The sequence below is a fragment of the Polypterus senegalus genome, chromosome 2 (genome assembly GCF_016835505.1).
Source record: "Polypterus senegalus isolate Bchr_013 chromosome 2, ASM1683550v1, whole genome shotgun sequence".
NCBI classification, from domain to species: domain Eukaryota; kingdom Metazoa; phylum Chordata; class Cladistia; order Polypteriformes; family Polypteridae; genus Polypterus; species Polypterus senegalus.
In genome coordinates, this window is record NC_053155.1 from 208,995,641 (window position 1) to 209,023,202 (window position 27,562).

General features: G+C 36.9%; 1 protein-coding gene across 7 annotated transcripts in view; it reads right to left on the reverse strand.

Annotated features, from left to right (window-relative positions):
* Positions 1-2,165: 2,165 nt before the first annotated feature.
* The window catches only part of lrch1 (leucine-rich repeats and calponin homology (CH) domain containing 1), a 254,974-nt gene continuing 229,577 nt past the window's right edge, over positions 2,166-27,562 (reverse strand). For 2 of the 7 annotated variants that reach the window (XM_039745251.1, XM_039745248.1), the window contains one exon: positions 2,166-4,105. In XM_039745251.1, the coding sequence (XP_039601185.1) occupies positions 3,992-4,105 (114 nt within the window). In that variant the 3' untranslated portion in view covers positions 2,166-3,991. Of the gene's footprint in view, positions 4,106-15,246; positions 15,996-27,562 lie in introns of those variants that run through there. The other 5 variants (XM_039745249.1, XM_039745246.1, XM_039745247.1 and 2 more) reach the window with 5 other exon arrangements.

A 27,562-nucleotide genomic window follows, 5' to 3' on the forward strand; every position in this document is an offset into this window, starting at 1 on the left:
TTATATATTTGTGATTTGTGATATAGTTATGATGTTTTAAGTGAAATGGATGTCTGAATGAGTAGGCAGTGGGTATCTTTAAAATCTGCCTGAATTTGTTAACTTAGTAAGCGTTTTTTTTTTTTGCTGCTGTATGAACATTAATACTGTTTTACCTCAGTAAATTCACAGCTGATTCTTTCCTTGAGGACTCACGATTTTACCTCTTAACACTAGAGTTACCAGAGTCTACGAAAAAACTCGTAGATCCGGCCCACCTTAAAACCTTTCGCACATCTCCGCCAGCGTCCTTTGTCCTGTAAATGTGCCGATAAAGACAAGCTGCTGGCTATTCCATCCCCCCACTGACTTAGAACGTGCATGAACTTCTCTCAGCTCAGTATTACTTTGTGAAAGTGTTTATTTGATGTTTGGACTTCATGCTTCACACATTCTATAGTTTATGCCTACATTTTGTAACATTTATTACTAAAATATGAAAAGGTTTCTGTTTTAACAATGTGTTTACATAGATTACTGTAGAAATGGAACACACATGAAATGCATGCGTTTCAAATAACGATCTCTTATTTCCACTCAAATTTTTTCGTAGACTCTGGTAATTCTAGTGTTAATACTAATGGATTTACTCTTTGGTGACTTGCAAATTTATTCAAGCAGCGATAAACGTGGGGTGGCATGTTGGTGCAGCAGTTACCACCACTTCTGTCTCAATGTTCTGCCCATACTGCATGAGTTTTCTTTCAGTACACACTAAACTTGTGTGTGTGTTGAGTAACCTAATGTGACTATGTATGTCTAGTAATACACTGCAGTCACATTAAGGGAAGATTTCTGCTCAACACCCAATGCTGCCAAGGAAATTTCCAACACCCTGTGACCTGTTGGGTTTGCAGACTAAAAGAAAATAGAAGGACTACACATGGGTCAGCCATCTAATAACTTATTAAAGATGTGATTACACATTCAATTTGTGATGAGCTAACACGTTTTTGGGTTATTCCTCACCGGTGATTGTAATTTACAGGCTTGTAAGTGAGACTGACATTCTAGTCGTGATCCAGCCAAGGCTTTGCTACAGTGGCGTCAAGAAAACAAACCACCCTGAGCCATCAGAAAAAGCTCAGCCTAAGAATGAAACTGGTGCAGAAATGGGATGGAGGTCAGTCAGATATGAAAAAAATTGAGATTTGCAGGTCAAGACATAACAGGTTGGTAAATTGTGAAAAGTATGCAATGAGCTAAATACAAGGATAAGGGGATCAGTTAAAACTACAAATAATAATTCCTCTGTTATTGTAAGTGCTTCAAAAAAAGGTGAACTGTTAAACCAAATGGTTTACTTACTCAAGTGTTTAACAGCAAGCATGAAACCCATGGCAAATGCAAGTGTAAACAGAATTAGAAATAAGGAAATGATACTTATGACTTTGAGTGGTGCCTGCAAAAACTGTCGAGAACAGGCAAAGGACTGGAAGACCGTGTTACCACTGATTCTGACGACAAGTTCATCACAGTCAACAGCCTCAGCCTCTATCCTTCTGTAATCTCCTATGGAGAACTTGAGAACAAACTGTTTATTTACGTCTGCATTTCTCTTTGGACATATGGCTTCAATACTGCAGCAGAATAACTAGCGCAAATAATAATTATGGCAGGTCTTTTCAATGGATATTTGAAAATACAGGGTATAGTAGGCGCCATTTCTGCCTCATTAACCTGGAACCTAAACAGCGTAGAGGGTCATTATTGTCATATGTGCAAAGCACAGTGAAATTCTTACTTTTATGTGCAGAGGTCGGTTAGTTTCTGGCTTGGTTTTCATATGCATGTTTAACTACGAGGTTTTCTTACAGGGGTTTTGCCTGAGTTGGATTAAGCAGGTTTGAGATTGCTATGGTTGGCGATTTAATTGATTAAAACACAGGGATGTTTGTTTGCGAATGCATTCTGTCCTTAAGTGCTTTCTGCCATGCCATGTAGATGTTGGTGAAATACATAAGAAAATGGATGCATATTGACTATTGAATTGGTGTTGGTATGCTTGTGACTAAATAATAATATATCTGCTTTGTTTCTTTTGCTGTCAGCAAAAGAATGTGATTTCCTACTGAAACAAACTCTCTCATAATTCTTTCGGCGCTAGGATTTAAGTTGAGTTTAAAGGTCCTGTATGGTAATATTACCTGGAAAATCAGAGTGTAGCCATTAAAACAAATGTACCGGTAATAATCTTCTGATATTTATTCTATTATTCTGTAGTCTGTAAACTAAAACTACAATAACGTGAAGCCAGTTTCACTACACTACAAAAAAAGAAGTGATCTAGTCATTTAGACCTGGAAGAGAGTCTACACTTGAATTATTTGATGAACAAATATCAAACTTCACTAATAAATGCACTTATGACCATACAAGATAATGCTTAAAACAAAACCATTAATTGTTCTAGTGATCAGCTTCAAACTTGCTGAGGTTTACTGTTTAGGATTCAGTCAAACAGACGTACAACAGGTCAGACTTTCTCGATTACAAACATCATAAAATAAAATGTTTCCAAAGTGGAATTCATCATCTTAAAACCAAAAAAAAAAAAATATATATTCCACAAGATAAACAATGTTTGATAACCAAACAACAGGGCGGGGTGAAGTGAATGGAAATAAATACATATATGTGTGTGTATAAAATGTTTAAAATCTTTCTTATATACAACCATTAATAAAAAATACTGCTGTTCAGATACAAATCATCTCTAAATAACGATCTGTAGTGTGTAATGCTTACCAAGCAGTTCTGCTTCCTTAAAAAATTTGCACTTACTGAAAACTAGGATTTAAAGGGTTCATGCCTAAAGCGCCAAGGGATGCAGATGAACATTCCTGCTCTTTTGAAAGGTGCAGCGGAGTGCTGCTGCCCTCTACTCACCTTTGTAACATCTTTAAGACTTCAGCCTCACAGACACAAGGCACGTGAGAGTTAAGGGTTAGGGTGTGTTTAAAAATTGACCCTCTGCCTAACCACAGACAAGTCTTCTCAACTGGCTCTGAAGGGTGCACTCGAATATCTTTTTTTCTCAAAATTCTACACTCTGGAGTTTAAAGTACGAAAAAAGACAGGAGCCTTGCCATTTTTCTGGGGTTTCTCTGACAGAAGCCAACCTTTACCTGAGTGAGCTCACTAAGCCTACCATGGTCTCACAAATCGTGAGCTCCTGTCTCTCTGTTTCCAGAGTGCCAATACAGTGTCACAAACATCTGGGCCTTCTTTCCTCCCATGGCCTCTTAAATTGCCTACTTACCTACATGGGGCAAATGTTTCTTAAAAGAAGAGAGTTCATTATTATAAATTAAAACAAACCTGGAATGTTACAAAGCCACGGAATGAAAGAGACTGACAGTATATTTGTTTTCACCAACCCCTGAGACACATCACTTTAAATTAAAAAAAAAAAAAAAGAATTAAAAAGAATAAAATGTGCAAGTCACAAAACCTAATGCAAGCTATAGCCCACCTTATATATATATACTAACAAGATTAAAATGTACACAGAATCAGCTTCTGCATATTGGATAGCTGATGTGAAGTATCCATTTTTGTAATAATGGAAGAAAAAACACTTTAAATAAATAATATAAATATCTCGGGGTAAAAATACAGGTCCCTGACTTCCCCAAAATTACTCTTATGTTGAGGACAGGCGGAACAAGGAAAAACAAAATTCAAAAGTAGCTCATCTCATCGAATAGTTTAAGCGTCAGTCAACATGGGGAACCTGCATTGACACAGTGACATGTCCATTTACACTTCAAACAACACTGATCCCCTCAAGATTCTTACACACATCATTTTCCAATAGAAAGTTCAGGAGGTGCAGCAGCAAACTCCCTTCAATCACTTTGGCTAGAAACACTGCAGCAAGGGGTCTGCGTTTGTGGTGGTCTAGTAAGGCCGTAGTACTCTGACAGGTAGTGTCAGTCTTACTTGCTTTTCATGTAAACAAGGCCTGTTTGGTTGTGGTCACATCTATCAATGCTTGGACGGTAATGCTCACTTTAACCAAGCCTTTTTCTTCAAGTATGTGATGGGGTAGACATAATTTCTCCTAAAATGAAAAAGCAGCACAGAAAAAAAGAAAACAAACATGTAAACAAAAATGAAACATGCATATGTCAATGAAATTACAGGACACTTCAGACATTACTTAGCAAGGCAGACATTAAACAACAAAACTCTTTTAGAGCATCAACCACATTCAATACCAGCACTCATCTGACCAGGGATACATGAGAAACATGACCTCATCCCATATGGCAATGATTATGTGAATAATAATTTTGAGCTGCCTGTCTTTCCTAACTCTGTACCTAGGATACCATTTGGTCTGAATGCCAGGCTGATTTATTTAATTGATCTCTGGTTGACTATACACATCTTCATATAAACTAATATGAAATTTGACCAAGTGGGTCGTAAAAATGGCTGGGAGAGAAGCTGGCTTATGTAGCCAAGGAAATTAGCCCAATAGTCCTATAACTGACTGAAATGTAATACCTTTTAAACTGGATTTTTTTTTTTTGATTTTGATATACTTTGTTAATCCCAGAGAGGAAACGGACTTTTTGCATGACTCTTGGGGGTCAGAGTGCAGGGTCAGCACTTGTATAGTGCCTCAGGGCCTTGATCAAGGGCCCAACAGAGCAGGATCCCTTCTGACAATAACAGGATTTGAACTGGAAACCTTTCAGATACCAACACAGATTTATAGCCACAGTGCCACCAATCCACATTAAATGAATGCATGTCAGATTGAACAGTGACTTAAATGACTTAAAACAGGACATGTATGAGTGGGGGTATGCCTGAGCATGTCCTACGGGGTTAATGCCAGAGGGTGAAGGTTGGGATTCTGTCTCCCTTTGAGCTGATGGTACAATAAGTGGGTGCAGGAAATGGAAAGATTTATAGTCCTCCTAGTCTACACAATTCACTGTTATCAAATGGCAGCTCAAAGTGCTCCCCACTTCAATATCTTTCTATAGCTAACTGGAGTTTTTATTTTCCTCTCCTCCATTTTCAACTGGACATAGCTTAACAATTAATTAATGGACAGATATTCCTGGGCACCACTTATGTTAATCAGTTTGGAATTAATTTGTTTCCTGTTTGTTTAAAGGATACGTTTGGTATTCTTCAAATCAAAGTTGTTTCTTCACAAAGATGGTATATATGCATTTGCCATGCTTAATTGTTTTCTATTAATTTAAAAAAATATACTGCTTGTTCTGTCATTTTATAATATAAGTCATGGGGCACAGGGTCAGACTGGAAAAGTAAAGCCTAAAAACTTAACTGAATACGTTAATTTTTCAATTTAAGAAAGTTATCAAACATTATTCAATGTCTTTGAATTTCATACGCATTGTAAAATAGTCAGTTTTGAGCAAAAACAACATTAAGAGATTCAGTCATTTTAAAATAAGACAGGCAGTGCACTCTACCTCAGTACTACACAACAAGCGTTATTCCCTTGGGGCATGGTTTTCTCTAGAAAGACAGACTCATAGTAAATTGTTTATTTACTTCCATATTTATGTAAAACAAAGGCCATTGTTATCACTGTTGAGGGAAAGGGGGCACACACATATTGCTGCCACTCCTCCCTGTTAACAACACTTTTTGTTAAAATTTGCATTAACCCTACAGTTTTTGCATTTCATTGCTTTTATTGAATGTATAGTTCATGGATGCAATTGACTCGAATTGTATTGATTTTGGATCTTATTTTATGGACTTTGCCTTGACTGGGTTTTGCAGCCTCGGTGACAACTGAATGTCTCTGTGAATATCTGGATGAGACAGCCTGATGCCTAATTTTTTTTTTTTTACCATGTAGATATAGGAGCTGCGGATGTTCTGTCTCCTTGACTATAATGGATGTGCTGGATTACTCTTGATTCCTTCTGTACATGCTTCAAGTGGGAATGACTGAGAAGTGATCTGTTGTTTGCTGCCACCTGGGCTGTGCAGCTTTGGGGCTGTCGCACCTATAATATCCAGCATTATATGTATGTGGTTGTATGCTGGATCCTCCAAATTATGGTAGCTACCATTCATGTGCATCTTGTAATATCTCCTGCTTATGCTTCTTCTGGATTTTTTTTTTTGCTGCTTATCTGTCATCGCTGATCAGGTCACCGTCAAGTTCACCGGCAGCATCTCTTCAAGACTATGCCATCCTACTAATGGCTTTGGAAATAACAGTGTCAGTTTGCCAAATTCTCAATATGCTAAAATAACCTTTGGCTATGGATCTGTGCACAACAAACCCTCATCAGCTAATATTGCATTGTTTAACTCAAGATTTCTTAATGGTAAAATATTTGTCAGATCAGAATTCATTACAGATTCCAACCTTGATGTAATATGCTTAACAGAAAACTAGTAAAACTCAAATTAATTTACGTCTCTCACAGAAGCAAAACAACCTGAATATGTTTACTTCTCAGAGGCTTGTAGCTTAAGACAAGGAGGAGGAGTCATAGTAATTGCTAGATCGGAGTTAAATATCAAAATAATCCCAACTGTCTATCCATTGTCTTTCAAGTGTCTTGCTCTTAAACTACGAAATGTGGTCCTGTCTTACTTATTGTTGTCTATCATCCCCCAAAATACAATGGGTCTTTCTTAACTGATCTGAACTTTTAACCCACTTAAGTTCGCTTTCCCAGAGAGTGATTCTTCTTGGTGACTTCATCAATATCCATATTGACACTCTGACATGTAAATGAATTCCTGCCCTTACTGGACTGTTTTGACTTGGTGCTACATGTTGATTTTCGTTCTCCCTCTGGTGGTCATATATTGAACCTGATCTGTACATCTAGCTTATCTGTCGGCAACACTTACAGCAGTGATTTGGGACTCTCTGATCATAAAGCAGTACTTTTCACTGTCTCATTACATCTCCCTCCTCTTACTTGTAAACATCAAACTTCTTTCATAAACCTTAAAAGTAAAGTATGAGTCCTTCTATCCTTGCTGGATCAATTTCTGATCTTTTTCTGTCTTCCCCTATTCCATCAACACTAGATAGTCTTGTTGACTATTATAACTCAACCCTTCATTCCGCACTAGATAGAACTGCTCCTTTAACATATACTGTAAGAAGGTTTCCTTTAAGTGTTCAACTAAATGGTACAATTCAGAATTATGGTCTATGAAAGCAGCTGGCCACCACCTTGAGAGAACATCACGTAAGACTGTGCATATCCAGGCTTTCTCTGATCACCAAAGGGTTTACAAGGATGCACTAACTGAAGCCAAGAACACATATTATGACTGAATAATAGAAATTGGCCATGATAGCCAGAGGGTTTTGTTCTCTGTAGTTAATAAACTACTTCAACCTGCATCTGGCCCAATTACCTCCTGTACTGAAGTCTGTGAAAATTTCCTCCATTTTTTCCATGATACTTCTGTATCTATAGGCTTCCCCATGGCCAATACCCAATCCAAAGCTACAAATGATATTTTTATGCAGATGATATTCAACTCTATTTCAATATTAAAAGCCAAATTTCCTCAGAGTTTTCTTAGTGACAACTTGCCTCAGTGAAATTAAAACCTGGATAGAGCAGAACTCTTTAAAATTAAACTTCAAAAAAACTGAGCTCTTACAAATTGGCACTAAAGTGCAACTTAAGAAAATTAGCTCATTTTCAGTCACTCTTGACAGTAATCTCATCAGACCTTGCAAGGGATCTTGGTATCATTTTGCCCACATAAACCACATTAAGAAACTTTCTTACTTCCGCCTCTGTAACATATCCCGTGTTTACATATCATAACATATCACATCCCACATTGATTATTGTAATTCCCTACTGGCAGGTGTCCCTTTTAAGCTCATATCACAGCTCAGTTTTATTCAAACCTCTGCTGCAAGAGTCCTAAAGCGAAACAGCAATAGTAAACACATCACATCCATCCAGGATCAAATATAAAATTCTATTATTAACCTACAAAACTTTAAATGGCCTTGCACTGAACTACATCAGTGACCTTCTCCATTGCTGTGCTCCTGTTGGCCCACTAAGGTCCTCTGATTCTGGCAATCTTGTTGTGCCCCATGCTAATCTGCACTCTATGGGTGACAGGGCTTTTAGCTGTATAGCACCCAGACTTTGGAATTACCTCCTGAAATTAATTAGATCAGCTGACTCATTTCATTCCTTAAAAAAACAACTTAAAACTGATCTGTTCAGGAAGGTCTTTAACTTAACCAAACATTCTGCCACTCCTTTCAGTTTATGTCTTTGTCCAGATGCCCAGGATAATTTGTGTGTGTGTGTGTGTGTGTTATATCACAAATTATGTTATTTGTCCGGGCTTTTCTTTTAGTATTTTACTCTGGTTTATTGCCTTTTGTTCTGCTTAATGCTTTCTATCTCTTATATTTATATGTTTAGTGTTCTATGCAGAAATATTTTTACCCAATCTTACATATAACTTGCTGTTTAAATAAGCACCTTGAGCATGGAAAAGGCACTATATAAATAAAATGTATTATTATCATCGTCATCATCACACAAGCGAATAGGAAACATATCCTTGCCTCAAGAAAAATCTATATATAATTCACTAAGGCAAGACAACCATGGAACGGCGTGGATTCACTAAGCCGCCGACAAGTGAGACACCTATGGCGCACACAGGAAGGAGCCACGCCCACCAACTCCAAGACCATTGGATACGACGACAACTCACAGGCGACGACACAGAAAAACCTGCGTCATTTATATTCGTCTGTCGTAGAGGTCACATGCAGCTCCGACCCACGTTGACTGTTAATAGAGGCATGTTTCTCGCGGAGGTGAATCGCCATATGCGGCGTGTAAAACTGTTTGCAAGGCGTATCCCATGGGATACTTAAAACGTTCCTTTACAACCGAGGTTAAAGCAGAATGAAGCGAGCAGTCTTTAAAAAACGAGTTTTTGGTTACGACGCACAACTGCGTGCACTATAGCAAACTGTTTTACACGCTACATACAGCAATTCGCATCCGCGACAAACATGCGTCTTTTTAGATACTCCTGCACTTTGTACACACCCCCCTCCCACCGTGGTCGGGTGTCTTGGTGGATATATAGAAAGGCAGCCAAAATCTGCACAGAGCAATGAAAAGTCTATGTGAGTCACAGGTGCATCTGGACTGTACAAAAGACGACAACGACTCAAGTGACGAGTTGGAGATGGGCACATGAGCAGGCAGTGTATACTGAACGAGAAATCAGCAGACTAGCATGACGGAGGGAGCGGAGTGGATGTCCTCCTCCTCTCCTCCCATTCCACCCTGAGCGACGCACGGACAATTGTGTGTTGGTTCGTTCCGTGCATTGGTTAAAACCCAATGAAGGAAGCAGTCTTTAAAAACCAATAAGCCCTGTGCCTCTGTTTCATTACCGTCTCACCTGCTTCACCCAATGCAGGCCCCGCAACAGGCGATCCGGCGGCGTCATTCCCATGACCGCCGGGCAGCCAACCGGGTAACCAAAGTCTTTGGGTTCAGGGGGGAGTATGGTTAAAAAGCTGAAACTTAAAGGAATTGATGGAAGGGCACCACCAGGTGTGGAGCCTTTCGCTTCATTTGACTCAACACAGGAGTCTCACCTGGCCCGGACACGGACAGGATTGACAGATTGATAGCTCTTTCTCGATTCTGTGGGTGGTGGTGCTTGGCAGTTCTTAGTTGGTGGAGCAAATTGGCTGGTTATTTCTGAAATTGAACAAGACTCCCGCCTGCTAAATAGTTACACGACCCAACAGCGGTCAGCGTCCAAATTCTTAGAGGGACAAGTGGCTTTCAGCCACGTGAGATTGAGCATTAACAGGTCTGTGATGCACTTGTATGTCCGGTACTGCACGTGTGCTACACTGAATGGATCAACATGTGTCTACCCGGCGTGGGTAAGCCGTTGAACCCCATTCGTGATGGAGACCGTGGCTTCCAATTGTTCCCCACGAAAGAGAAATTCCCAGTACGTGCGGGTCATACGCTTGCACTGATTACGTCCCTGCCCTTTGTAAAGCCCCCCATGGTCGGGTGACTTGGTGGATTATGTATAAAAAAAAAAAGCAGCCGGAACCGCAAAGAACAACGAAAAATCAATGTGAATCACAGGTGCGTGTGGACTGTACACAGACGAAAGCGACTCAGGTAGGGAGTTGGGGGCGGGCACATAAGCGGGCAGTGTGTACTGAATGAGCGCCGTTCAACCCCGTCCTTCGCTTTGGAAGGAGAAAGCGACGGCGCTCCTCCAGTTTTCAGTCACGGACAATTGGATGTTGGTTCGTAGCGTGCATTGTTGCAATGTTACTTTTCTTGGTGGTTTATTAAATTACGGATTTTTCAAATGTTTATTTTTTCCTCTGTGCTTAAAAATCATTTAAAAAGCGGCCTGATTATGTGGCGGCGGGTTGGCTAGTATTAGATAAAATAATTACTTCTCAATCCCTTTTGTTGTCACAAACGTGTTAGAAACACAGAAGGCATATTTTCTCATATCAATTTTTGCTTCTTCAAAGTAGACATATTTCGTAGGTGTTTAAGCTTTTGATTTCAGGTTGATCCCAGTGCTCCATGACTTTGCCTGATGAAGGGGCCTTAGCTGCCTTGAAAGCTTGCACTTGTAATCTATTTAGTTAGCCAATAAAATATGTAATTTCACCCTACTTTCTCCTGCACAAAACACCAAGACAGACACTGCATTTTTTTTTAATTTATAGATAACACTTCACTTCAGAAAACAATTTTGCATGGCAAATACATAATATACCTAAGATATTCTTTAAACAAATCTGGATAAAGGCATCTGCTAAATAAATAAAGATAAAAAAAAATTTAAAGTTGGTAATTGCCTTTACATGTAAATTGGTACTAGCGTGCTGAACCTGCACTCAGTGAAGGGCACTATAGAAAAATAAACTGAGCTGAATTGAACTAAACTAAAGCCTGGCCAACCAGAAACTGCTGCAGGACAGAACACAAAGTAACCCATATTTCTGTCATAAATGATGTTATTAATACATTACCAAAACATATTTAATTCTTTACTTAATTTGTTCCTTCAATTTAATTGTTTCTCCAACTGCTTATATTTAATAAAGAAGGTTTGAAAATGGATGTATCAATGGACAGTTACACATGTTTTACCTCAATGAAATTACTATTTAAATATTCCCACCCTTGTAAATGTGATGTAATATATAATACATGGCATACAAGTAGCATATTAAACAAACAGCACAAAGCTGTCGTACAACATATATTGTACGACAAATTGTATTGTATTGTATTTAAAAACACCAAATAAGTAATATTCTTCAATTCTGGTCAAGGTTGGCTGCACAGTAAAATATATATATATAAAAAAGCCACCTTATAAAAGTATTATTTAGCATATTATATACTGCACAACTGATAGTCACCTCCCAACATTTTAGTACAAGAAATTCAATTGAATTAGAGATACATTCTAGGAAGCAAAATAATGATAATGGTTTCATAGATAGTACTTCAAAATTAAATAAAAACCTAATACAGGACCTCATCTCTCAAGTACCATTAGTTAAATCCAAACAGACAAGCTACAGCTATCCTGAGCACCATCAGAATATCTGGAGAAGAGTCCATGCAGCTATAAAATCTGATATTTAAAGATGTGATTTTACAGAAGTTAAAAGTTCAGATGTTTCTAAACAAAATAATGATGTAAACATTGCACAGCAACATTCAACACTCTACACTCCAAAGGCTTACTTTTTAACATTCTTTGATGCAAAATAACTCCTTCTAAATAGAACAATGTGCACAGTCTGTTACACAATCCTTATAAAAAGTTTAACTCACTGTTAGAATATCTGTAATCAAGTTAAAAGTGAGACTGAATCATTCAGAATACACTTTATTCTCCTGGGGATTTCTTTAAAGCAATCGCCCCCTTTTACTTGCACACAGCCCTCTGTACTGCCTCCTGACAACATATAACAATGTGTTTCAGTTATACAGTAAATAGATGAAAGAGTTACAGATTTATGTTCTGTTTTCATTGTAGTGCAGCTCTTACGAGGCAAAATATTCTAAACATCTCAGAGATTTCAGCACTTCCATGTGTGTAAATTGTTTATAGTAACCGCACTTCTGAATCATATACCTGAAGCACTGGTGCTCCTGCCTAAATATTCTGTTCCTATAACACTTAACTGCCCTCTGTACAAATGCTTATCTCTATAGAGCCAGTCTATATGGCTTCAGCAGGCTCACCAACAATGTTCCAGTCAACTAGTACTGTTAAGCAAGCAGCTTTTGTTAATCAATTCAATGTCTAACAATTTAATTCACTGCCATCTTTGACCAACACATGTCATTGTTTTATTTAAGAACAGGATTTAGAATACATAAATGTATACACATTGTAACACCCTTGGAAATGGACTGACTACAAATCTAGCACTGCCAACTGCTGTTAAACACATTTGCAGTGAGAATATTCTTGCTATGTCTCATTACACTCTACAAAATGTTAATGGTCGTTAAAGCTGCTTACAGCCATTCTTAGGAAATATCTAACTGAGACTTTACTAGTAAATAATACTTTGGAGCATCAAGTTCAATTTTTGTAGAATTATCTTTTCAGTTATATAGCACTATCATAAATAAAGTTATGTATGTATAAATAGCTAAAAAAATCCAGCACATGATATTCCACCTAATTTCAAGTAAACATTAAAGGAATATACATGTTAAGATATGCAAGAAGTTACAAAGTTATTTGTGCCATTGAGTATAAAGGACACCATACTGAAGTGCATTTCAGACCGCATGAAATATTATTTTGTATTATTTAAGTATTCCAGTTGCATATGAAGCAAAGTTAGATCTTTCATATTGCTTTTAGAGATATTAACCTTTTGCTCTATACTAACTGACATTTGTATGATAATTGATTATGAAATAACTGCAAATACATGACTATACACCCTTATTAGTATACATGTACAGCTATTAAAATAGCTACATAAATAATGCAATTGATATTTCATCAGCCCTATTTTACATTAACAAAAAGTGAAAACTGAAAAGGTATAGTTTAGGGTGTGCTGTTATCCTAAGGGGAAAAAAAATACATAAAAACTTGTAGCAATACAAAATGTAAAAATCTGAAGTAATATAACCCCTAGTTATAAATGTGAGAGAGGTATGATCCACATTTTTATTTATATATACTGAATGCCTATATCTATACATTTACATTTATATATATACACCTACAGTACACATACATTTAAAAGGGAGCAAATTTGCAACAATAAAGCAATCAATCATATGTCACTAGGCACAGACCATTAGATGCTCAGTAGGCCAGCTGACTCTGCATCACTATAAAGCAGTTTTATAAGCTGGTAGTGCAGAACCTGTGAGTTTCTTTCAAAAAATCATTAGACATGCAAACAAAGATTAGGTTAATGCACTCCATTTGCAAATAATATACAGCAATACAACTAATAGTATATGCAAGAGGCATAAACCAATAAGATCCCAGATGCGTGAGGCAGGAAGAGACTGAAGACTCGTGTCCCCAAATGCCAGAAGAACTGAAACAGTCTTTTGAATATGAAGGATATCCGATTGCAGGATGTCATAAGGAGAACACAGGTCAGCCTGTCCTCGTAGTGTGGGGTTTGCCATTAAAATATAAAAAAGAAAGTTCATGAAATTTAAAAAAAAAAAACAAAAAAAGAAGATCAGAAAGAAAAATACACACACAAAGGCTTAGACATGGAGGAGAGACATGCAAGCAGTTAAGTTACACTTTCTGAAAACGACAGTAAATTGATAGTGTAGGATAAAAAACTGTTCCCTTTACAGCCAGATGGCAAAATTAACTGGTAAGTACGCTGTACACAATTAAATATTGCATTATACTTTATTGTTACACCTAGAATAATTTTTACATTCTAATTTTTTACTGTCCTTTCCAGAGCTTGGATAACCATGATGTTAAACATATTCAGCTATAAGATTTATGAAGGATGAATGCAGCACAATTAGTATAAGGCAACTCATGGATGCCTTAAATATACTCCAGATAAAGGAATGTATTGTAGCAGTAGGGTCATGCTGTTCAGAGGGCAAAGATCCATGGTATGAGCTAGGCAGAGGTAGTCACATGCAAATTACAATGCTAAAAGTCAGATCATTCATACCAAACCATAGCTCTTCTAAATCATTTTGCCTTGTGTTTCAATTCCCTAACACATAATCCTTATTTACTTCACAATGGTTATTTATGCACAAAGCTGCAAAGACAGCTTACAACTAATACTTATATTTGCATCAGGCAGGAATTTTGGTGTTATCACAGATAATTTGCATTAATGGTGAATTCCCAGAAAAACAGCTTAAGTTACAGTTACATCAATGGACTGATTACAACAGCTGCTCCATATTTATTCTATGTAGTATGAATATGAAACTCTACTGCATATATTCACTTCCATACCGGTGACAACAATTAATTTTAACTTGATGTTGATAAAATCAAGTGAAACACTAATATCAAGTAAATAAATGGAATTCTGCTTTCTGCAATAATAGGGTCAAGTCAGAGTCATTTTCAATAGTATGTTGGTTAGTGTTGTATAAAGGCAGCCACAGAATGAACAGCAACATACTTTTAACAAATTTTTTGGGTGAATGTCTTTAACACATATTCTCTCTTTGCATCATGTCACATGAATTCTTTACATAAGGCAGAATGAAAGCAGAATACTTAATAAAACAGTTTAAAGTTTCACTCTTAAGCAATGTTTACTATAAACAGCCAACATATTATGTTTCCAATTTTTTCCTTTTCAGCACAAAATTAATTTTCTCTTGTTGTGTTTGCTTCTCTGGATGGGTGCTAACATACTCCTTTTTGACTTATTTGTATCACTATTTTAATATTCTACATAAAGGATACTGGTTTGTTTTAGACTATACCACTATTTGCCTCACTGGGATAAAGTGCTAGTAGGCCGCTGACAAGCGCTCCTTCACTAGATGTTTAGGACACTGTTTGGTTAAACAAAAAATCACAGGCAACAAAAGTTGTTTAAGAGGTACTAAGATTAGTTGTCAGACACATTGTACCAATGAAAAAGAAATAAATATGTATATCTGGAAATAATTTATATGTCTTTTGGGAGTATATTTAAAATGTTCTAAAGGAGGTTCCATTAATCAAATTTTATATTCCGTTTTCTACCTTTGGTTTACATAGTGTGTGAAAGAAGCTTTTAGTGTTGATTGACAAAAAAGTGTAAGATTTGTAAATTTCTGTACTATTTGTAGCTAGTTATTAGTATTCTATAATATTACTAGTTAGTCAGTCATTAGTATGCTATAGTATTTTTATTCAATTTTATAGCTTTTTAGCTGCTTATTAGTGACATCGTCACCTGCAGCATTTAGAGTTTGAATGATATGGCAATACCAGCCGCTAAGATCATCTGCCATGCATATAACATCATGGTCAGTTATTACATGGTTTTAGTGGCCATCTTATTTTCAGGCAAGCCACATGCTCTGCACTTAATTCAAAATAAAAGAAAGACTAGTTTTCTCAAGCAATGTCATTTTTGATTTTGGTTTACAGTTAGGGATTGACAAATGAAGACTAATAATACAAGTATACTGTTATGTATACAAACAAGTACAAAATAATTTGTAATTTAACTTCTCTGGAAAAACACCAGTACTTTAAATGCTACAGCACAAAATCATGATATGCTTTATGTAAATTAAAAATATAATACAAAGACAAACCAACACAAACAACAATTTACAACAAAAACAACAACACTTGCTTGTGCCTCCTTCAGTGTGGTCTTCGTTTTGAGATTCAGGTTGCCAGAGATCGTTACATCCAAGGCTTGTTGCAGAGAAAAGCTTTATAAGGTTTAGAATCACAAAAATGTTTTAATTAAGATGCAAAGTGACAAGAATCATGTAGCAAGATTTTTCAAGACAGAACAAAGAAATAGTTTCCTTGAAAATATATCAAGAAAGCAACCAAGTGGTATGTTGTTAATGGGTATTAATGGATGTAGACTATTACCCAGACATTGAAATACAGTACAGTCATGTGTAAAAGTACAGTAATTATTCCCTCTTTCAGCTCTATGCTTTTGTATAACAAGAGATAACAATTGTCTAGGTCCTCACCAAGTATTAAGTTGGGAAAAATCTAACCTTGGAACAAAAAACACATAACAGATTTTACTCTGTGTTTATTTATTTAAAAAAATCAACTAATATACAAAAGGCATGTATAAAAAAGTTATTATACCCATACTAAGAGTCAGGTGCTGCTAATAAGTAAGCACTTGATTACTTGATGATCACAGCATGACAACACCTCAACATAAAAGCAGAACCCTTGGCTGTTTAGTCTGGAGATTTTAAGTTTGTGGTAACGTAAATCAGGGGATAAAATACGTTTGTGATAACCTCTGTGACATAACTGTTGCAGTTTGGAGTGGGTCTTAAGGTCTTATACAAACAAATCAAAGTCTATCAGTTGATACTGAAAAGGATTGTTTAAAATTTGAAGAATATTCAAGAAAGTTGCCAAGAATGGCTATTTATCCAATCATCCCAAGATTAATTATATGATTCAACCAAAAAAAAAATCACACACAAGTGGAAATCTACAGTACATCCAGAGAACTCTGTCTACTGAAGCATGGCTTAGGTTTTTTGTTTTCAGGTTGAGATTGAATGAGCCGTAAAACTTTAGGAACACTTTTTCTGGAAGAACAAGGCCAAAAATAGAGCTGTTTATTATGTAAGCACCGTGTATCAATACAAAAACTTTGTATTAATCACCAAGCATAGTGATGGAGGAGTGATAATTTGGGCTTGTCTGACAGACACAGTACCTGGACACCTTACTATCATGAGCCTACCATGAACAACTCTTTATGCCAAATATCCCAAAGCGAAACGTCAGGCTACCTCTCCAATAGCTAAAGTTTATCTAAAATGGAATCATAAAATGAAAAAATGCTCTCAAAAATATCAATGAACTGAAGGAGTATTACTAGAAAAGGGTCAACATTTTTAAATCTGATCTGCCAAATGTGATTATAAAAGCTAAAGAATCATGAGGAACACTTACTCTTTTAAATCATGGGTTTTGTATGTTTTTTGTAGTTTTTGTTGATTAAAAAACTATAAACCAATATCTGTTATGTGTTGTTTGTTATTTTAGAAGAGGACTAGACAATTGCCAGGTTATATCCTGCTATGTATCACCACCAAATTGAGAGAAGCTATGTTTCCTTTTCACATGACTATATAAGTGATGGACTGCGAGAAACAAGCTGTTGGGCAGTATAACCTCTTATCTGACGAGAACGCTTGATTTAGTCATACAGAGCCTACAGTAGGGGGCAAGGAGATGGACTGTAAAACACAGGACTGCAGGCTCAGTCTCCGACATTGACTGAACTCATTCTTCCTGCTAGTGCTCCAGCTGCACACAAAGCATATGCACACATTTCTGCTCCTGTTTATAAGTTGCATTATATAAACCCATCAGCTAAACAAAGTCAGAGGATGATGAATATTAAGACAATAATAGCCATCAGCATTCAGATTTTTGCTGTAAGTCTTGAGTATGTTTTATCTGGACCAAATGTCCAGATGTTTTTTGTTTCATGTAACTTTCTTTTTGTCATCTTGTAAAGAACTTTGAGCTACATTGTTTGTATAAAAATGTGCTATACAAATAAATGTTATTGTTAATGCCGTGAGGAGGTGCAGAGTTTAAAATGTAAGAAAGGAAAATGTTGTATTAATGTTAAGAAAATGCTAGTATTTTCAACAACATACAGTAAGTACGATTAATGTTTTTTAAATATAAGTCATGGTTTGACCAGTATTGACAGGTTTAATAAACTATGTTCAGTATATGTTATACAACTCTTGTTGTAGTAATGAACATTCTGATGTTACAGACAATAAACAATGGGGCACTACAATTTGAACAACCTATTGTTATAGCCAACAATACCACAGTACTAGCATGCCATTTTATATTCCTCAACTGAATACATTCCAGTCCACCTTCTATAACACAAAAGGAAAAAAGTTATATCCAACTAAAAAAACCTTAAATTTATATATATAAAAATACCTCTCTCTCTCTCTATATATATATATATATATATATATATATATACCCCTTCAATTTTTCACTCTTTGTTATATTGCAGCCATTTGCTAAAATCATTAAAATTAATTTTTTCCCTCATTAATGTACACACAGCACCCCATATTGACAGACAAAAAAAAGAATTTTTGAAATTGTTGCAGATTTATTAAAAAAGAAAAACTGAAATATCACATGGTCCCAAGTATTCCTTTGCTCAGTATTTAGTACAGGGAGTGCAGAATTATTAGGCAAGTTGTATTTTTGAGGATTAATTTTAATATGGAACAAACACAGTGCTATCAGTCAATCCAAAATGTTAATAAACCTGAAACCTGAATGTTTCACAACGGAAATGTGAGTGTGAACATCATCAGGGGAATACATATGTGCACAATTATTAGGCAACTATTAGTGTGCAGATTTATTATGCAACTAAAGGAAAAATGAAAATTTTCCCATCTCACTTGTTTATTTTCATCTGTTATAGTGAGAATAATAAACAAACACCTCAAAATTTACAAATAAACATCTCTGACATTTCAAAAAAAATAAATCAATCAATCAATGACCAATATAGCCACCCTTCTTTCCAATAACAGTCATAAGCCTTTCCATTCATGGAGTCTGTCAGTTTCTTGATCTGTTGACAATCAGCTTTTTGTGGAGCAGTGACTACAGCCTCCCAGACACTCTTCAGAGAGGTGTATTGTTTTTCTCCCCCGTAAATCTAGCGTTTAAGAAGTGCCCACAAGTTCTCGATAGGGTTTAGGTCAGATGAGGAAGGGGCCATGTCATTATTCCTTCATCTTTAAGGCCTTTACTGGCTGGCCACGCAGTGGAGAACTTCGATGCAAGTGATGGAGCATTGGCCTGCATAAAAATCATGGTCTTCTTCCTGTATCACTGTTTGAAGTATGTGTTTTCAAAAAACTGGCAGTAGGTTTGGGAGTTGATTTTGAGTTCATCTTCAATGCAAAAGGTCCAACTAGCTCATCTTTAAAAATACCAGCTCATACCAGTACCCCACCTCCACGTTGGAGTGGAGCTCTGTGCCATTACTGATCCACAGGTCCATCCATCTGGTCCATCAAGAGTCACTCTCTTCTCATCGGTCCATAAAACCTTTGAAAAAATCTGTCTTCAGATATTTCTTGGCCCAGTTTTGACGTTTCAACTTATGTTTCTTGTTCAGTGGTGGTTGGGTTTCAGCCCTCCTTACCTTGGCCATGTCTTTGAGCACTGAACACCTTGTACTTCTGGGCACTCCAGGTAGGTTGCAGCTCTGGAATATGAAAGTACTGGAGGATAATGGGTTCCTGGTAGCTTCACGTTTGATTCTTCTCAAATCTTTGGCAGCTAATTTGCGTCTTTTGTTCTCAACACGTTTCTTGCGACCCTGTTGACTATTTGCAACAAAATGTTTGATGGTTCTGTGATCACACACCAATATCTTAGCAATTCCAAAAGTGCTGCATCCCTCTGAAAGACTTTTTACAATTTTTGACTTTTCAGAGTCAGTTAAATCTCTTTTTTGGCCCATTTTGCTTGAGGAAAACTAGCTGCCTAATAATTCTGCACACCTTGATATAGGGTGTTGATCTCCTTAGGCCACACCCTCCCTCATTACACAAATACACATCACCTGACGTGCTTAAATCCAATAAGCATTCAAGTTAATACAGCTTGGAGTTGGAATATACGCATTAAAAATGATGATATGGTCAAAATACTCACTTGCCTAATAATTGTGCACACAGTGTAGAAGCACCCTTTTGAGCTAATACAGCCATGAATCTTCTTGGGAAAGATGCAACAAGTTTTTCACACCTGGATTTGGGGATCCTCTGCCATTCCTCCTTGCAGATCCTCTCCAGTTCTGTCAAGTTGGATGGTAAACGTTGGTGGACAGCCATTTTTAGGTCTCTCCAGAGATGCTCAATTTGGTTTAAGTCAGGGCTCTGGCTGGGTCATTCCAGAACAGTCACAGAGTTGTTGTGAAGCCAATCCTTCGTTATTTTAGCTGTGTGCTTAGGGTCATTGTCTTGTTGGAAGGTAAACCTTCGGCCCAGTCTGAGGTCCTTAGCACTCTGGAGAAGGTTTTTGTCCAGGATATCCCTGTACTTGGCCGCATTCATCTTTCCCTCGATTGCAACCAGTCGTCCTGTCCCTGCAGCTGAAAAACACCCCCACAGCATGATACTGCCACCGCCATCCACACATACCGCTTAGAATTAAGGCCAAAAAGTTCTATCTTGGTCTCATCAGACCAGAGAATCTTACAGAGTCTCTTAGCAAATTCCATGCGGGCTGTCATGTGTCTTGCACTGAGGAGAGGCTTCCGACAGGCCACTCTGCCATAAAGCCCTGACTGGTAGAGGGCTGCAGTGATGGTTGACTTTCTACAACTTTCTCCCATCTCCTGACTGCATCTCTGGAGCTCAGCCAAAGTGATCTCTGGGTTCTTCTTTACCTCTCTCACCAAGGCTCTTCTCCCCCGGTAGCTCAGCTTGGCCGGACGGCCAGCTCTAGTAAGGGTTCTGGTCATCCCAAACATCTTCCATTTAAGGATTATGGAGGCCACTGTGCTCTTGGGAACCTTAAGTGGAGCAGAAATTTTTTTGTAACCTTGGCCAGATCTGTGCCTTGCCACAATTCTGTCTCTGAGCTCTTCAGGCAGTTCCTTTGACCTCATGATTCTCATTTGCTCTGACATGCATTGTGAGCTGTAAGGTCTTATATAGACAGGTGTGTGGCTTTCCTAATCAAGTCCAATCAGTATAATCAAACACAGCTGGACTCAAACGAAGGTGATCTCAAGGATGATCAGAAGAAATGGAAAGCACCTGAGTTAAATATATGACTGTCACAGCAAAGGGTCTGAATACTTAGGACCATGTGATATTTCAGTTTTTCTTTTTTAATAAATCTAAAACAATTTAAAAAATTCTTTTCTTCAGTCAAAATGGGGTGCTGTGTGTACATTAATGAGGAAAAAAAATTAATTGAAATGATTTTAACAAATGGCTGCAATATAACAAAGAGTGAAAAATTGAAGGGGGTCTGAATACTTTCCGTACCCACTGTATATACTGTATATATATATATATATATATATATATATATATACACACATATACATATATACACACACACACACATATATATATATATATATACACATACAAACATACATATACACATGTACATTTATATATACTAGCCATCCCCCGCGGCTTCACCTGTGTATTAGTGAAACAGGACAGTGAGGAGGGCCCCGCCCAGCTCTCTACTCCTGACATTACTCTTCCCCCTCCTTTCAGCCCGCAGCCTCTGTCTCGGATTAGTGCAAATATATTGCTCCTGCAAGCGAACTATGATTCTTAGCACAATTAGAGAAGTCGCAAAATCAACAGGAATGATCAAGCAAATCATAGAAAAAAAAAAGATCTAAATCTGTTAAGTAGTTCTCTCGGTCGCTTACTAAGCGAGTTACAAGTTCAAGTCCCAAGTCCTCGTGGTTCGGGAGATTTCGTGATGAGACAGTCAGTGGTATTTGTCTTTTTTTATATATATATATATATATATATATATATATATATATATATATATATATAGTGATGGACGGCTGGGTCCCATGTCCGTCCGGGACGCCCCTGCTGCATATGTTCCGGGGGAGCAACCATGAACAGCTCAATATCTCCCCCGGGACCCTTGGTGGCAGCCTCCCGGAATGACTGTGATTTCCCAGCCTCCCGCCTGGCTCCATGGGAGATGGAGTCCTCCACAGCCAGGTTGGGAGCTGTGATGGCCTCTATGGGGTGCTGCATGGAGACAACAGCCAGGCTGGATGAGTCTTCAGCCCCACTCAGCAGTGCATTTAGGACCAGGTGGTCAAGCACCTGGAATGCTTCCGGTTGGGCTATAAAAGGGGCCAGCCACCACCATTTGAGAGTCAGAGTCGGGAGGAGGAGGACTACGCTAGAGGAGGAGTGGTGGTAAAGGAGAAGAGTGTTTTGGTGTTGTACTTGTGCTTTGGGACTGTGTTGGGCTATGTGGCACGGGGAAGACGTGTCCCACGGCTGAAGAACATAATAAAGCCTTTGTTTATTGTGTATGTGCTTCTGCATCAGTCTGTGCCGGGTCAGGTACAATATAGCGCCTTTATTACAATATATACATACATATTTATAAATATATATATGTATAATAATCAAGCAGGCATTTATTACATTGTCTTAATGATACTGAAACACTGAAAATAATTTTTTGGATATTTCTGTTTTGTTATTCAAGGAGCTCTGGAACTGGCCCCAGACTTTACATAATCTCTGGCCCAGGACCACTAGCAAAATGTTAGAAAATGACAATACTGTAAAACGCAGAGTTGAAGGATCGTTTATTATGTATATCAACCAGAATTCCTATATTAAAACTTTGTTATTTTTACATGATTACTGTATATAAAAGCTTTTAATTTGTATGCTCTCTGTTGAGTAGAGAAGGGGGTAGCTGATCTGAATAAGATATTATTGTATTCTTTAATGTATTCTTTGTAATAACAATCTGAAATCAATAAAATAATTTAAAGGAAAAAAAGCAGTTGTATTATATAATAATTAACATGAATTATTGAGAATTCAATCTTTCGCAACCATGGATGTGCCAAACAAAGACTACTTTTAAGACAACTTTATTATACTGCCCTTCAATCGCTCTTTTGTTAACCTGAGATCTACTTGAATAAAGCTAACATATATTAAAGTACACATATATCTATTGTGGGTTTCAAATAGCTTATACAAAGTGAAGGGCTTAGAACTTAGAAATAATCACTTTTAAATCCATTGTTTGGACAAGTTCACTTCCCACTGATTAGGTCATTCAGAGTTATATGAATGTTAAGGACACACTCACACACTACCACTCAAAAGTTTGGACATACCAAAAATGTTCATGTTTTTGACAAAAATGGATACCATCTTTGTCAAGTTACCATTAAGTTGATTTAAAAATATAGCAAAGGCATTACTATTGTTTTGAATTGGGACTGACCTTTCACAGCTTCATAACATCTATTCAACAAGATGTCTGAGGAGAGCTGAATCCCAGCCACTCAGCTCTCCCCTTGTTTTCACTTCTGCCTTCTGGAAATCATTACTGGAGCCTTACCACTCGCTCCCTCACTTCAGGGACAGATATAATAAGGTTATTAAACTCCTAATACCCTGATTTTACACACCCTGTATTGTACAGACCAGGTGGTTTATATATAATTGTACTGTACGTTACTTTTTTGTTAACGCTTATTCATCATATTTACTTTTATTTCCCTACTTTATGCTCTTTATTAATTTATTTACTTATTTATCTTCTACTACTCTTTTTTATTCAGCGTATTTATTTATATATCACTGTAATTGTGTGTATGTGACAATAAAGACCTCCAATCTAATCTAATGGCTATTATTGATTCAAATAACTGCTTTTTAATTTATTATTCACATAGAACTGCAAAGCACCATTTTCATTACCTATACACCTTTTAGTGTCCTAATGGTTACCTTATCCTTAATTAGTTAGGGTTTTCTACAATTTTCACTAATTTCACAAATTATCCACGTTAAAACTAATATGGAATAACTAGGGGGTTCCCCTGCTCACTTTGCTCGCCCACCCCCCTGGCCTGCGCTATGCGCCAGCCACTTCATGTCTCTGCTGCTCACCTTGTGAAGAGGGGGGCTGAATGCACCCCAAGAGAAGTGGTTGCTCCTCTGAAACCACCTCTTAAATGGTGACACAATGGGAAACAAATTTTTTTTTTTCCTCCTCTTTGCTCAATCAGCTGCTGGCTTGCTGCTGCTGCCGTGACATGTGATCTGCATCTCACACGGTGCTTCGAACATTTAAAAGCCTGTACAGCAGCTGTCCTACTCTTTGTGTTTTATTTCAGATCCCGGGCGTGGTTAAATCTTTGGCACAAAGTCTCGTTTCACAGGATGTGAGTTCTTGATATTTTTTAGTTTAAAATTTAAAAACTGAATACGAATCTGAAAATCTAACAACATCACATTCAAGTTCGATAAATTCTGAAAAGAATGATACCAAACATATATACAGTCTGTAGGTTTTAAAATAAGCCTGATTTAAAGTGTGACAAAAAATGTGACATATCACATCATTGCACTTTTAGGCATAGGATTTTATATAATATACTAAAAGGAGTACCCGGCATTGCCCGGGAATCTATAACCGGTTTTAAATTTCCCAAATGAAAGAAACAGAACATAGAAATAGAACAAACAGTTTTCTGAATGACATTTTATTGTAAGTTCCTCCACTCTGGATTCTGCCTGCTGTGGCGTTTCAGACGCCCTTGAAATAGACTTTGCTGTGGCATCTGAAGTGGACCTTCCAATTCTATGTCTTTTTTTCGGTGGCATGGGTATATTAATGAAAAGCAGGACAACTATAATGTGTTACATGGTATTACATATGGAATAAGCACCACAGTGAGATGAATATCCGTTATTTACAATACATTGGAAAGCGAACAAATAGCACCAGTCAATCAGAAAGAGCAACACTGAAATTGTACTGTGAGTCGCTGTCTTTTTAAGGCAAGTCTCTGTTCAAATGTGCTTGCGTATAACGGACATTGGCGAAAGAAATACAGAACTATCAGTGCATGTGGGAGTGTGACGTGTGGAAACGCGGGTGTGTCAACCAGTCACGCTTACTGGGTCGTTCACATTTTACATCCATACGGCAGTTCCCCTTCACCCGATCAAAGCAGTTGGCCTTCTTATACTTGGACACTTCCGTCATCTCTTGGCAATTTAAAGAAACATGAGTAAAGAGCGATGCACAGAGACCAAAGCTGCCGCTAGATGGTGTCATGGTGAACATCTGTTGCAACGTGCGGCCATCTTGTCAATGATAACTATGGGGACGTGTGCCGAACATTTTGTCTGTGAAAAGGTGCCCTGTGGGTCACCACGAATCTTTTTCCCACCCAAACATACCCCATGACCTTCTCCTGGTCACAAAGGAGCCCCATCCCCAGTTTGGTGCCAATCAAACGCCCGGTGCAGATTTGTATGGAGGACAAACAAACATACATACACACACATCAACTCTGCTTTATATATTATATTTATATTATTATTTATATGTATATTCCATAAAAGACAGCACAATTTAAGACTTTAAGAGTTTGGAAGCACTGTACTCTGAAAACATAAAAAAAAAAGTTGTGAGCTGCAAAATATGTAGTCTAATTTTGTACAGCATAAGAGCACAACAAAGATGCACAAATATTTAAAAAGGAAATACACCGTTACAGACTCTGTGGAAGATTAAGACTTGCTGTCTTGTGACTTTAGCGTTATGTGATACAGATATATGAAAGCAATCTTTTCTTTGCCAGGTGTAATGGCATGACTTTTGGTTTGAAGTGAGTGAATAAAATACCAGTATATATGACAGATTTCACAATAGGCGACTAATACAATATGTGTCATTAGCCACTAAGCTAGTAAACATTCAGATTTTCACTTGCCATATTTGGGTATTACTCTGCTAAATTATGGTGCTGCATTACACACACTTGCAAAAACATGTAACGTTAGTGTGTGTTTAGTTGGAAAAAAACATAAGTTCTTGTCTGAGCAGAAAAAAAAAAATTCAGGCTCATGTGCAAAGAAAATCAAAAACTCAGTGCAGCAGCAAATCCCACAGCATATTAACCGCGACTGAAAGGAAAATTGCTTGTTCGGAGTCAAAAGATAGGAGCCTGGTGGAAAAAAGAAAGTTCCAGACTAGTTGCCTATTGGACTGCAACTGGCTATTATGCAGTCTGGAGGAAGATCCAATAATGTGTAAGTACTGCTGCAACAGGCCTAGTGTAGCTGGTAAAACAGATTTTGCGGCAGGATTACACAAAAATCTAACAACACATTCCTGACAACAAATGACATGCAGCAGGTTATGACAGTGTGTTGGCTGCAAGCAAATGTGCCAAAGAATCTGGTAAAAGTTTTCCAGACACAAAACAGACAAATAATAATGCAAACCGATATGAACTTTCATTTAAAATAAACTCTACATATTACATTATTTCATAATGTTTGGGTCAAAGACACATTTTTCCTTTACCCTCAGTTTAAAATTACAAATATGTAGTTTAAGATGGCATGACTTATTTAAGTAAGGTAAAAATATATAATATAAAAAATTAAGAGACAAATACATTGTACACATGCAAAAAATGTAATTTGCCAAAAAAAAGAATTGTGTTTAATAAGTAATTTCAGAAAAATAATGCATACCTACTAAAATCAAATCAAATTTTATTTGTCCCATACAATTATATATTGTGTAAATCGTATGTAAGTACTTAGTAACAAAAGTTCACAAAAAATATAACTATTATATATATATATATATATATATATATATATATATATATATATATATATATAAAAACACCAACACATAAAAACTTCTAGCTTAAATACTACTCGACTACTACTCTGCGTACTAGTAACAGATTGTGTTAATAAAAAACTTTGATTAATAAAAGAACAGCACCATGCTAACCACTAGTTAGTTACTTTGCAAACAATGCAGAGGCTAGGGCTTGATTTCCCATTATAAGCAACAAGAAATTATCATACTTGCACTATTGGTCTATGATTTACCAACGTGGGAAATGACTAGAAGGATGCTTAGAGTAAATGTCCATTAGAATGATATATTATTTATAAACCACTTAGCTTTCTTAGAAAAAAAATGAAACAAGTGAATTAATAAAGATCTGTGTTGATCACACAATTTCAAGCTGATTAATATCTATCAGTAATGTTTTGAGATGAGACATTGTAATTATATATATATCCTGGGTAAGATATGAACTTTATGTTTAAAATACCACGGATGATATATTTAAAATCCCAGTCATTTACGGAATTAGTCACAACTTTCCAGTAATTTTAACATGCCTAGTTTTTCACTTAAAAACAATTTGCAATATATGCATATACGCAATTTCTACCTGGAAAATATAAAGCTTAAGACAAACAAAAGAAAGCAAGCTACAAATAAACTTACATTGTAAAACTGTAAAAACATAAAATATTAATCAATATTAATAATTGTATTGTCTGTTTGCCTGGCCCATTATTCAAGGTGGCTTACAAAGTCAGGATACATTACAACATTTTTTTTTTTACTTTAGGATCATAGGTAAGTTAATTGGTTTGTTTAGAAACGCACAGTGATACAGAGTCAGGACATCTTA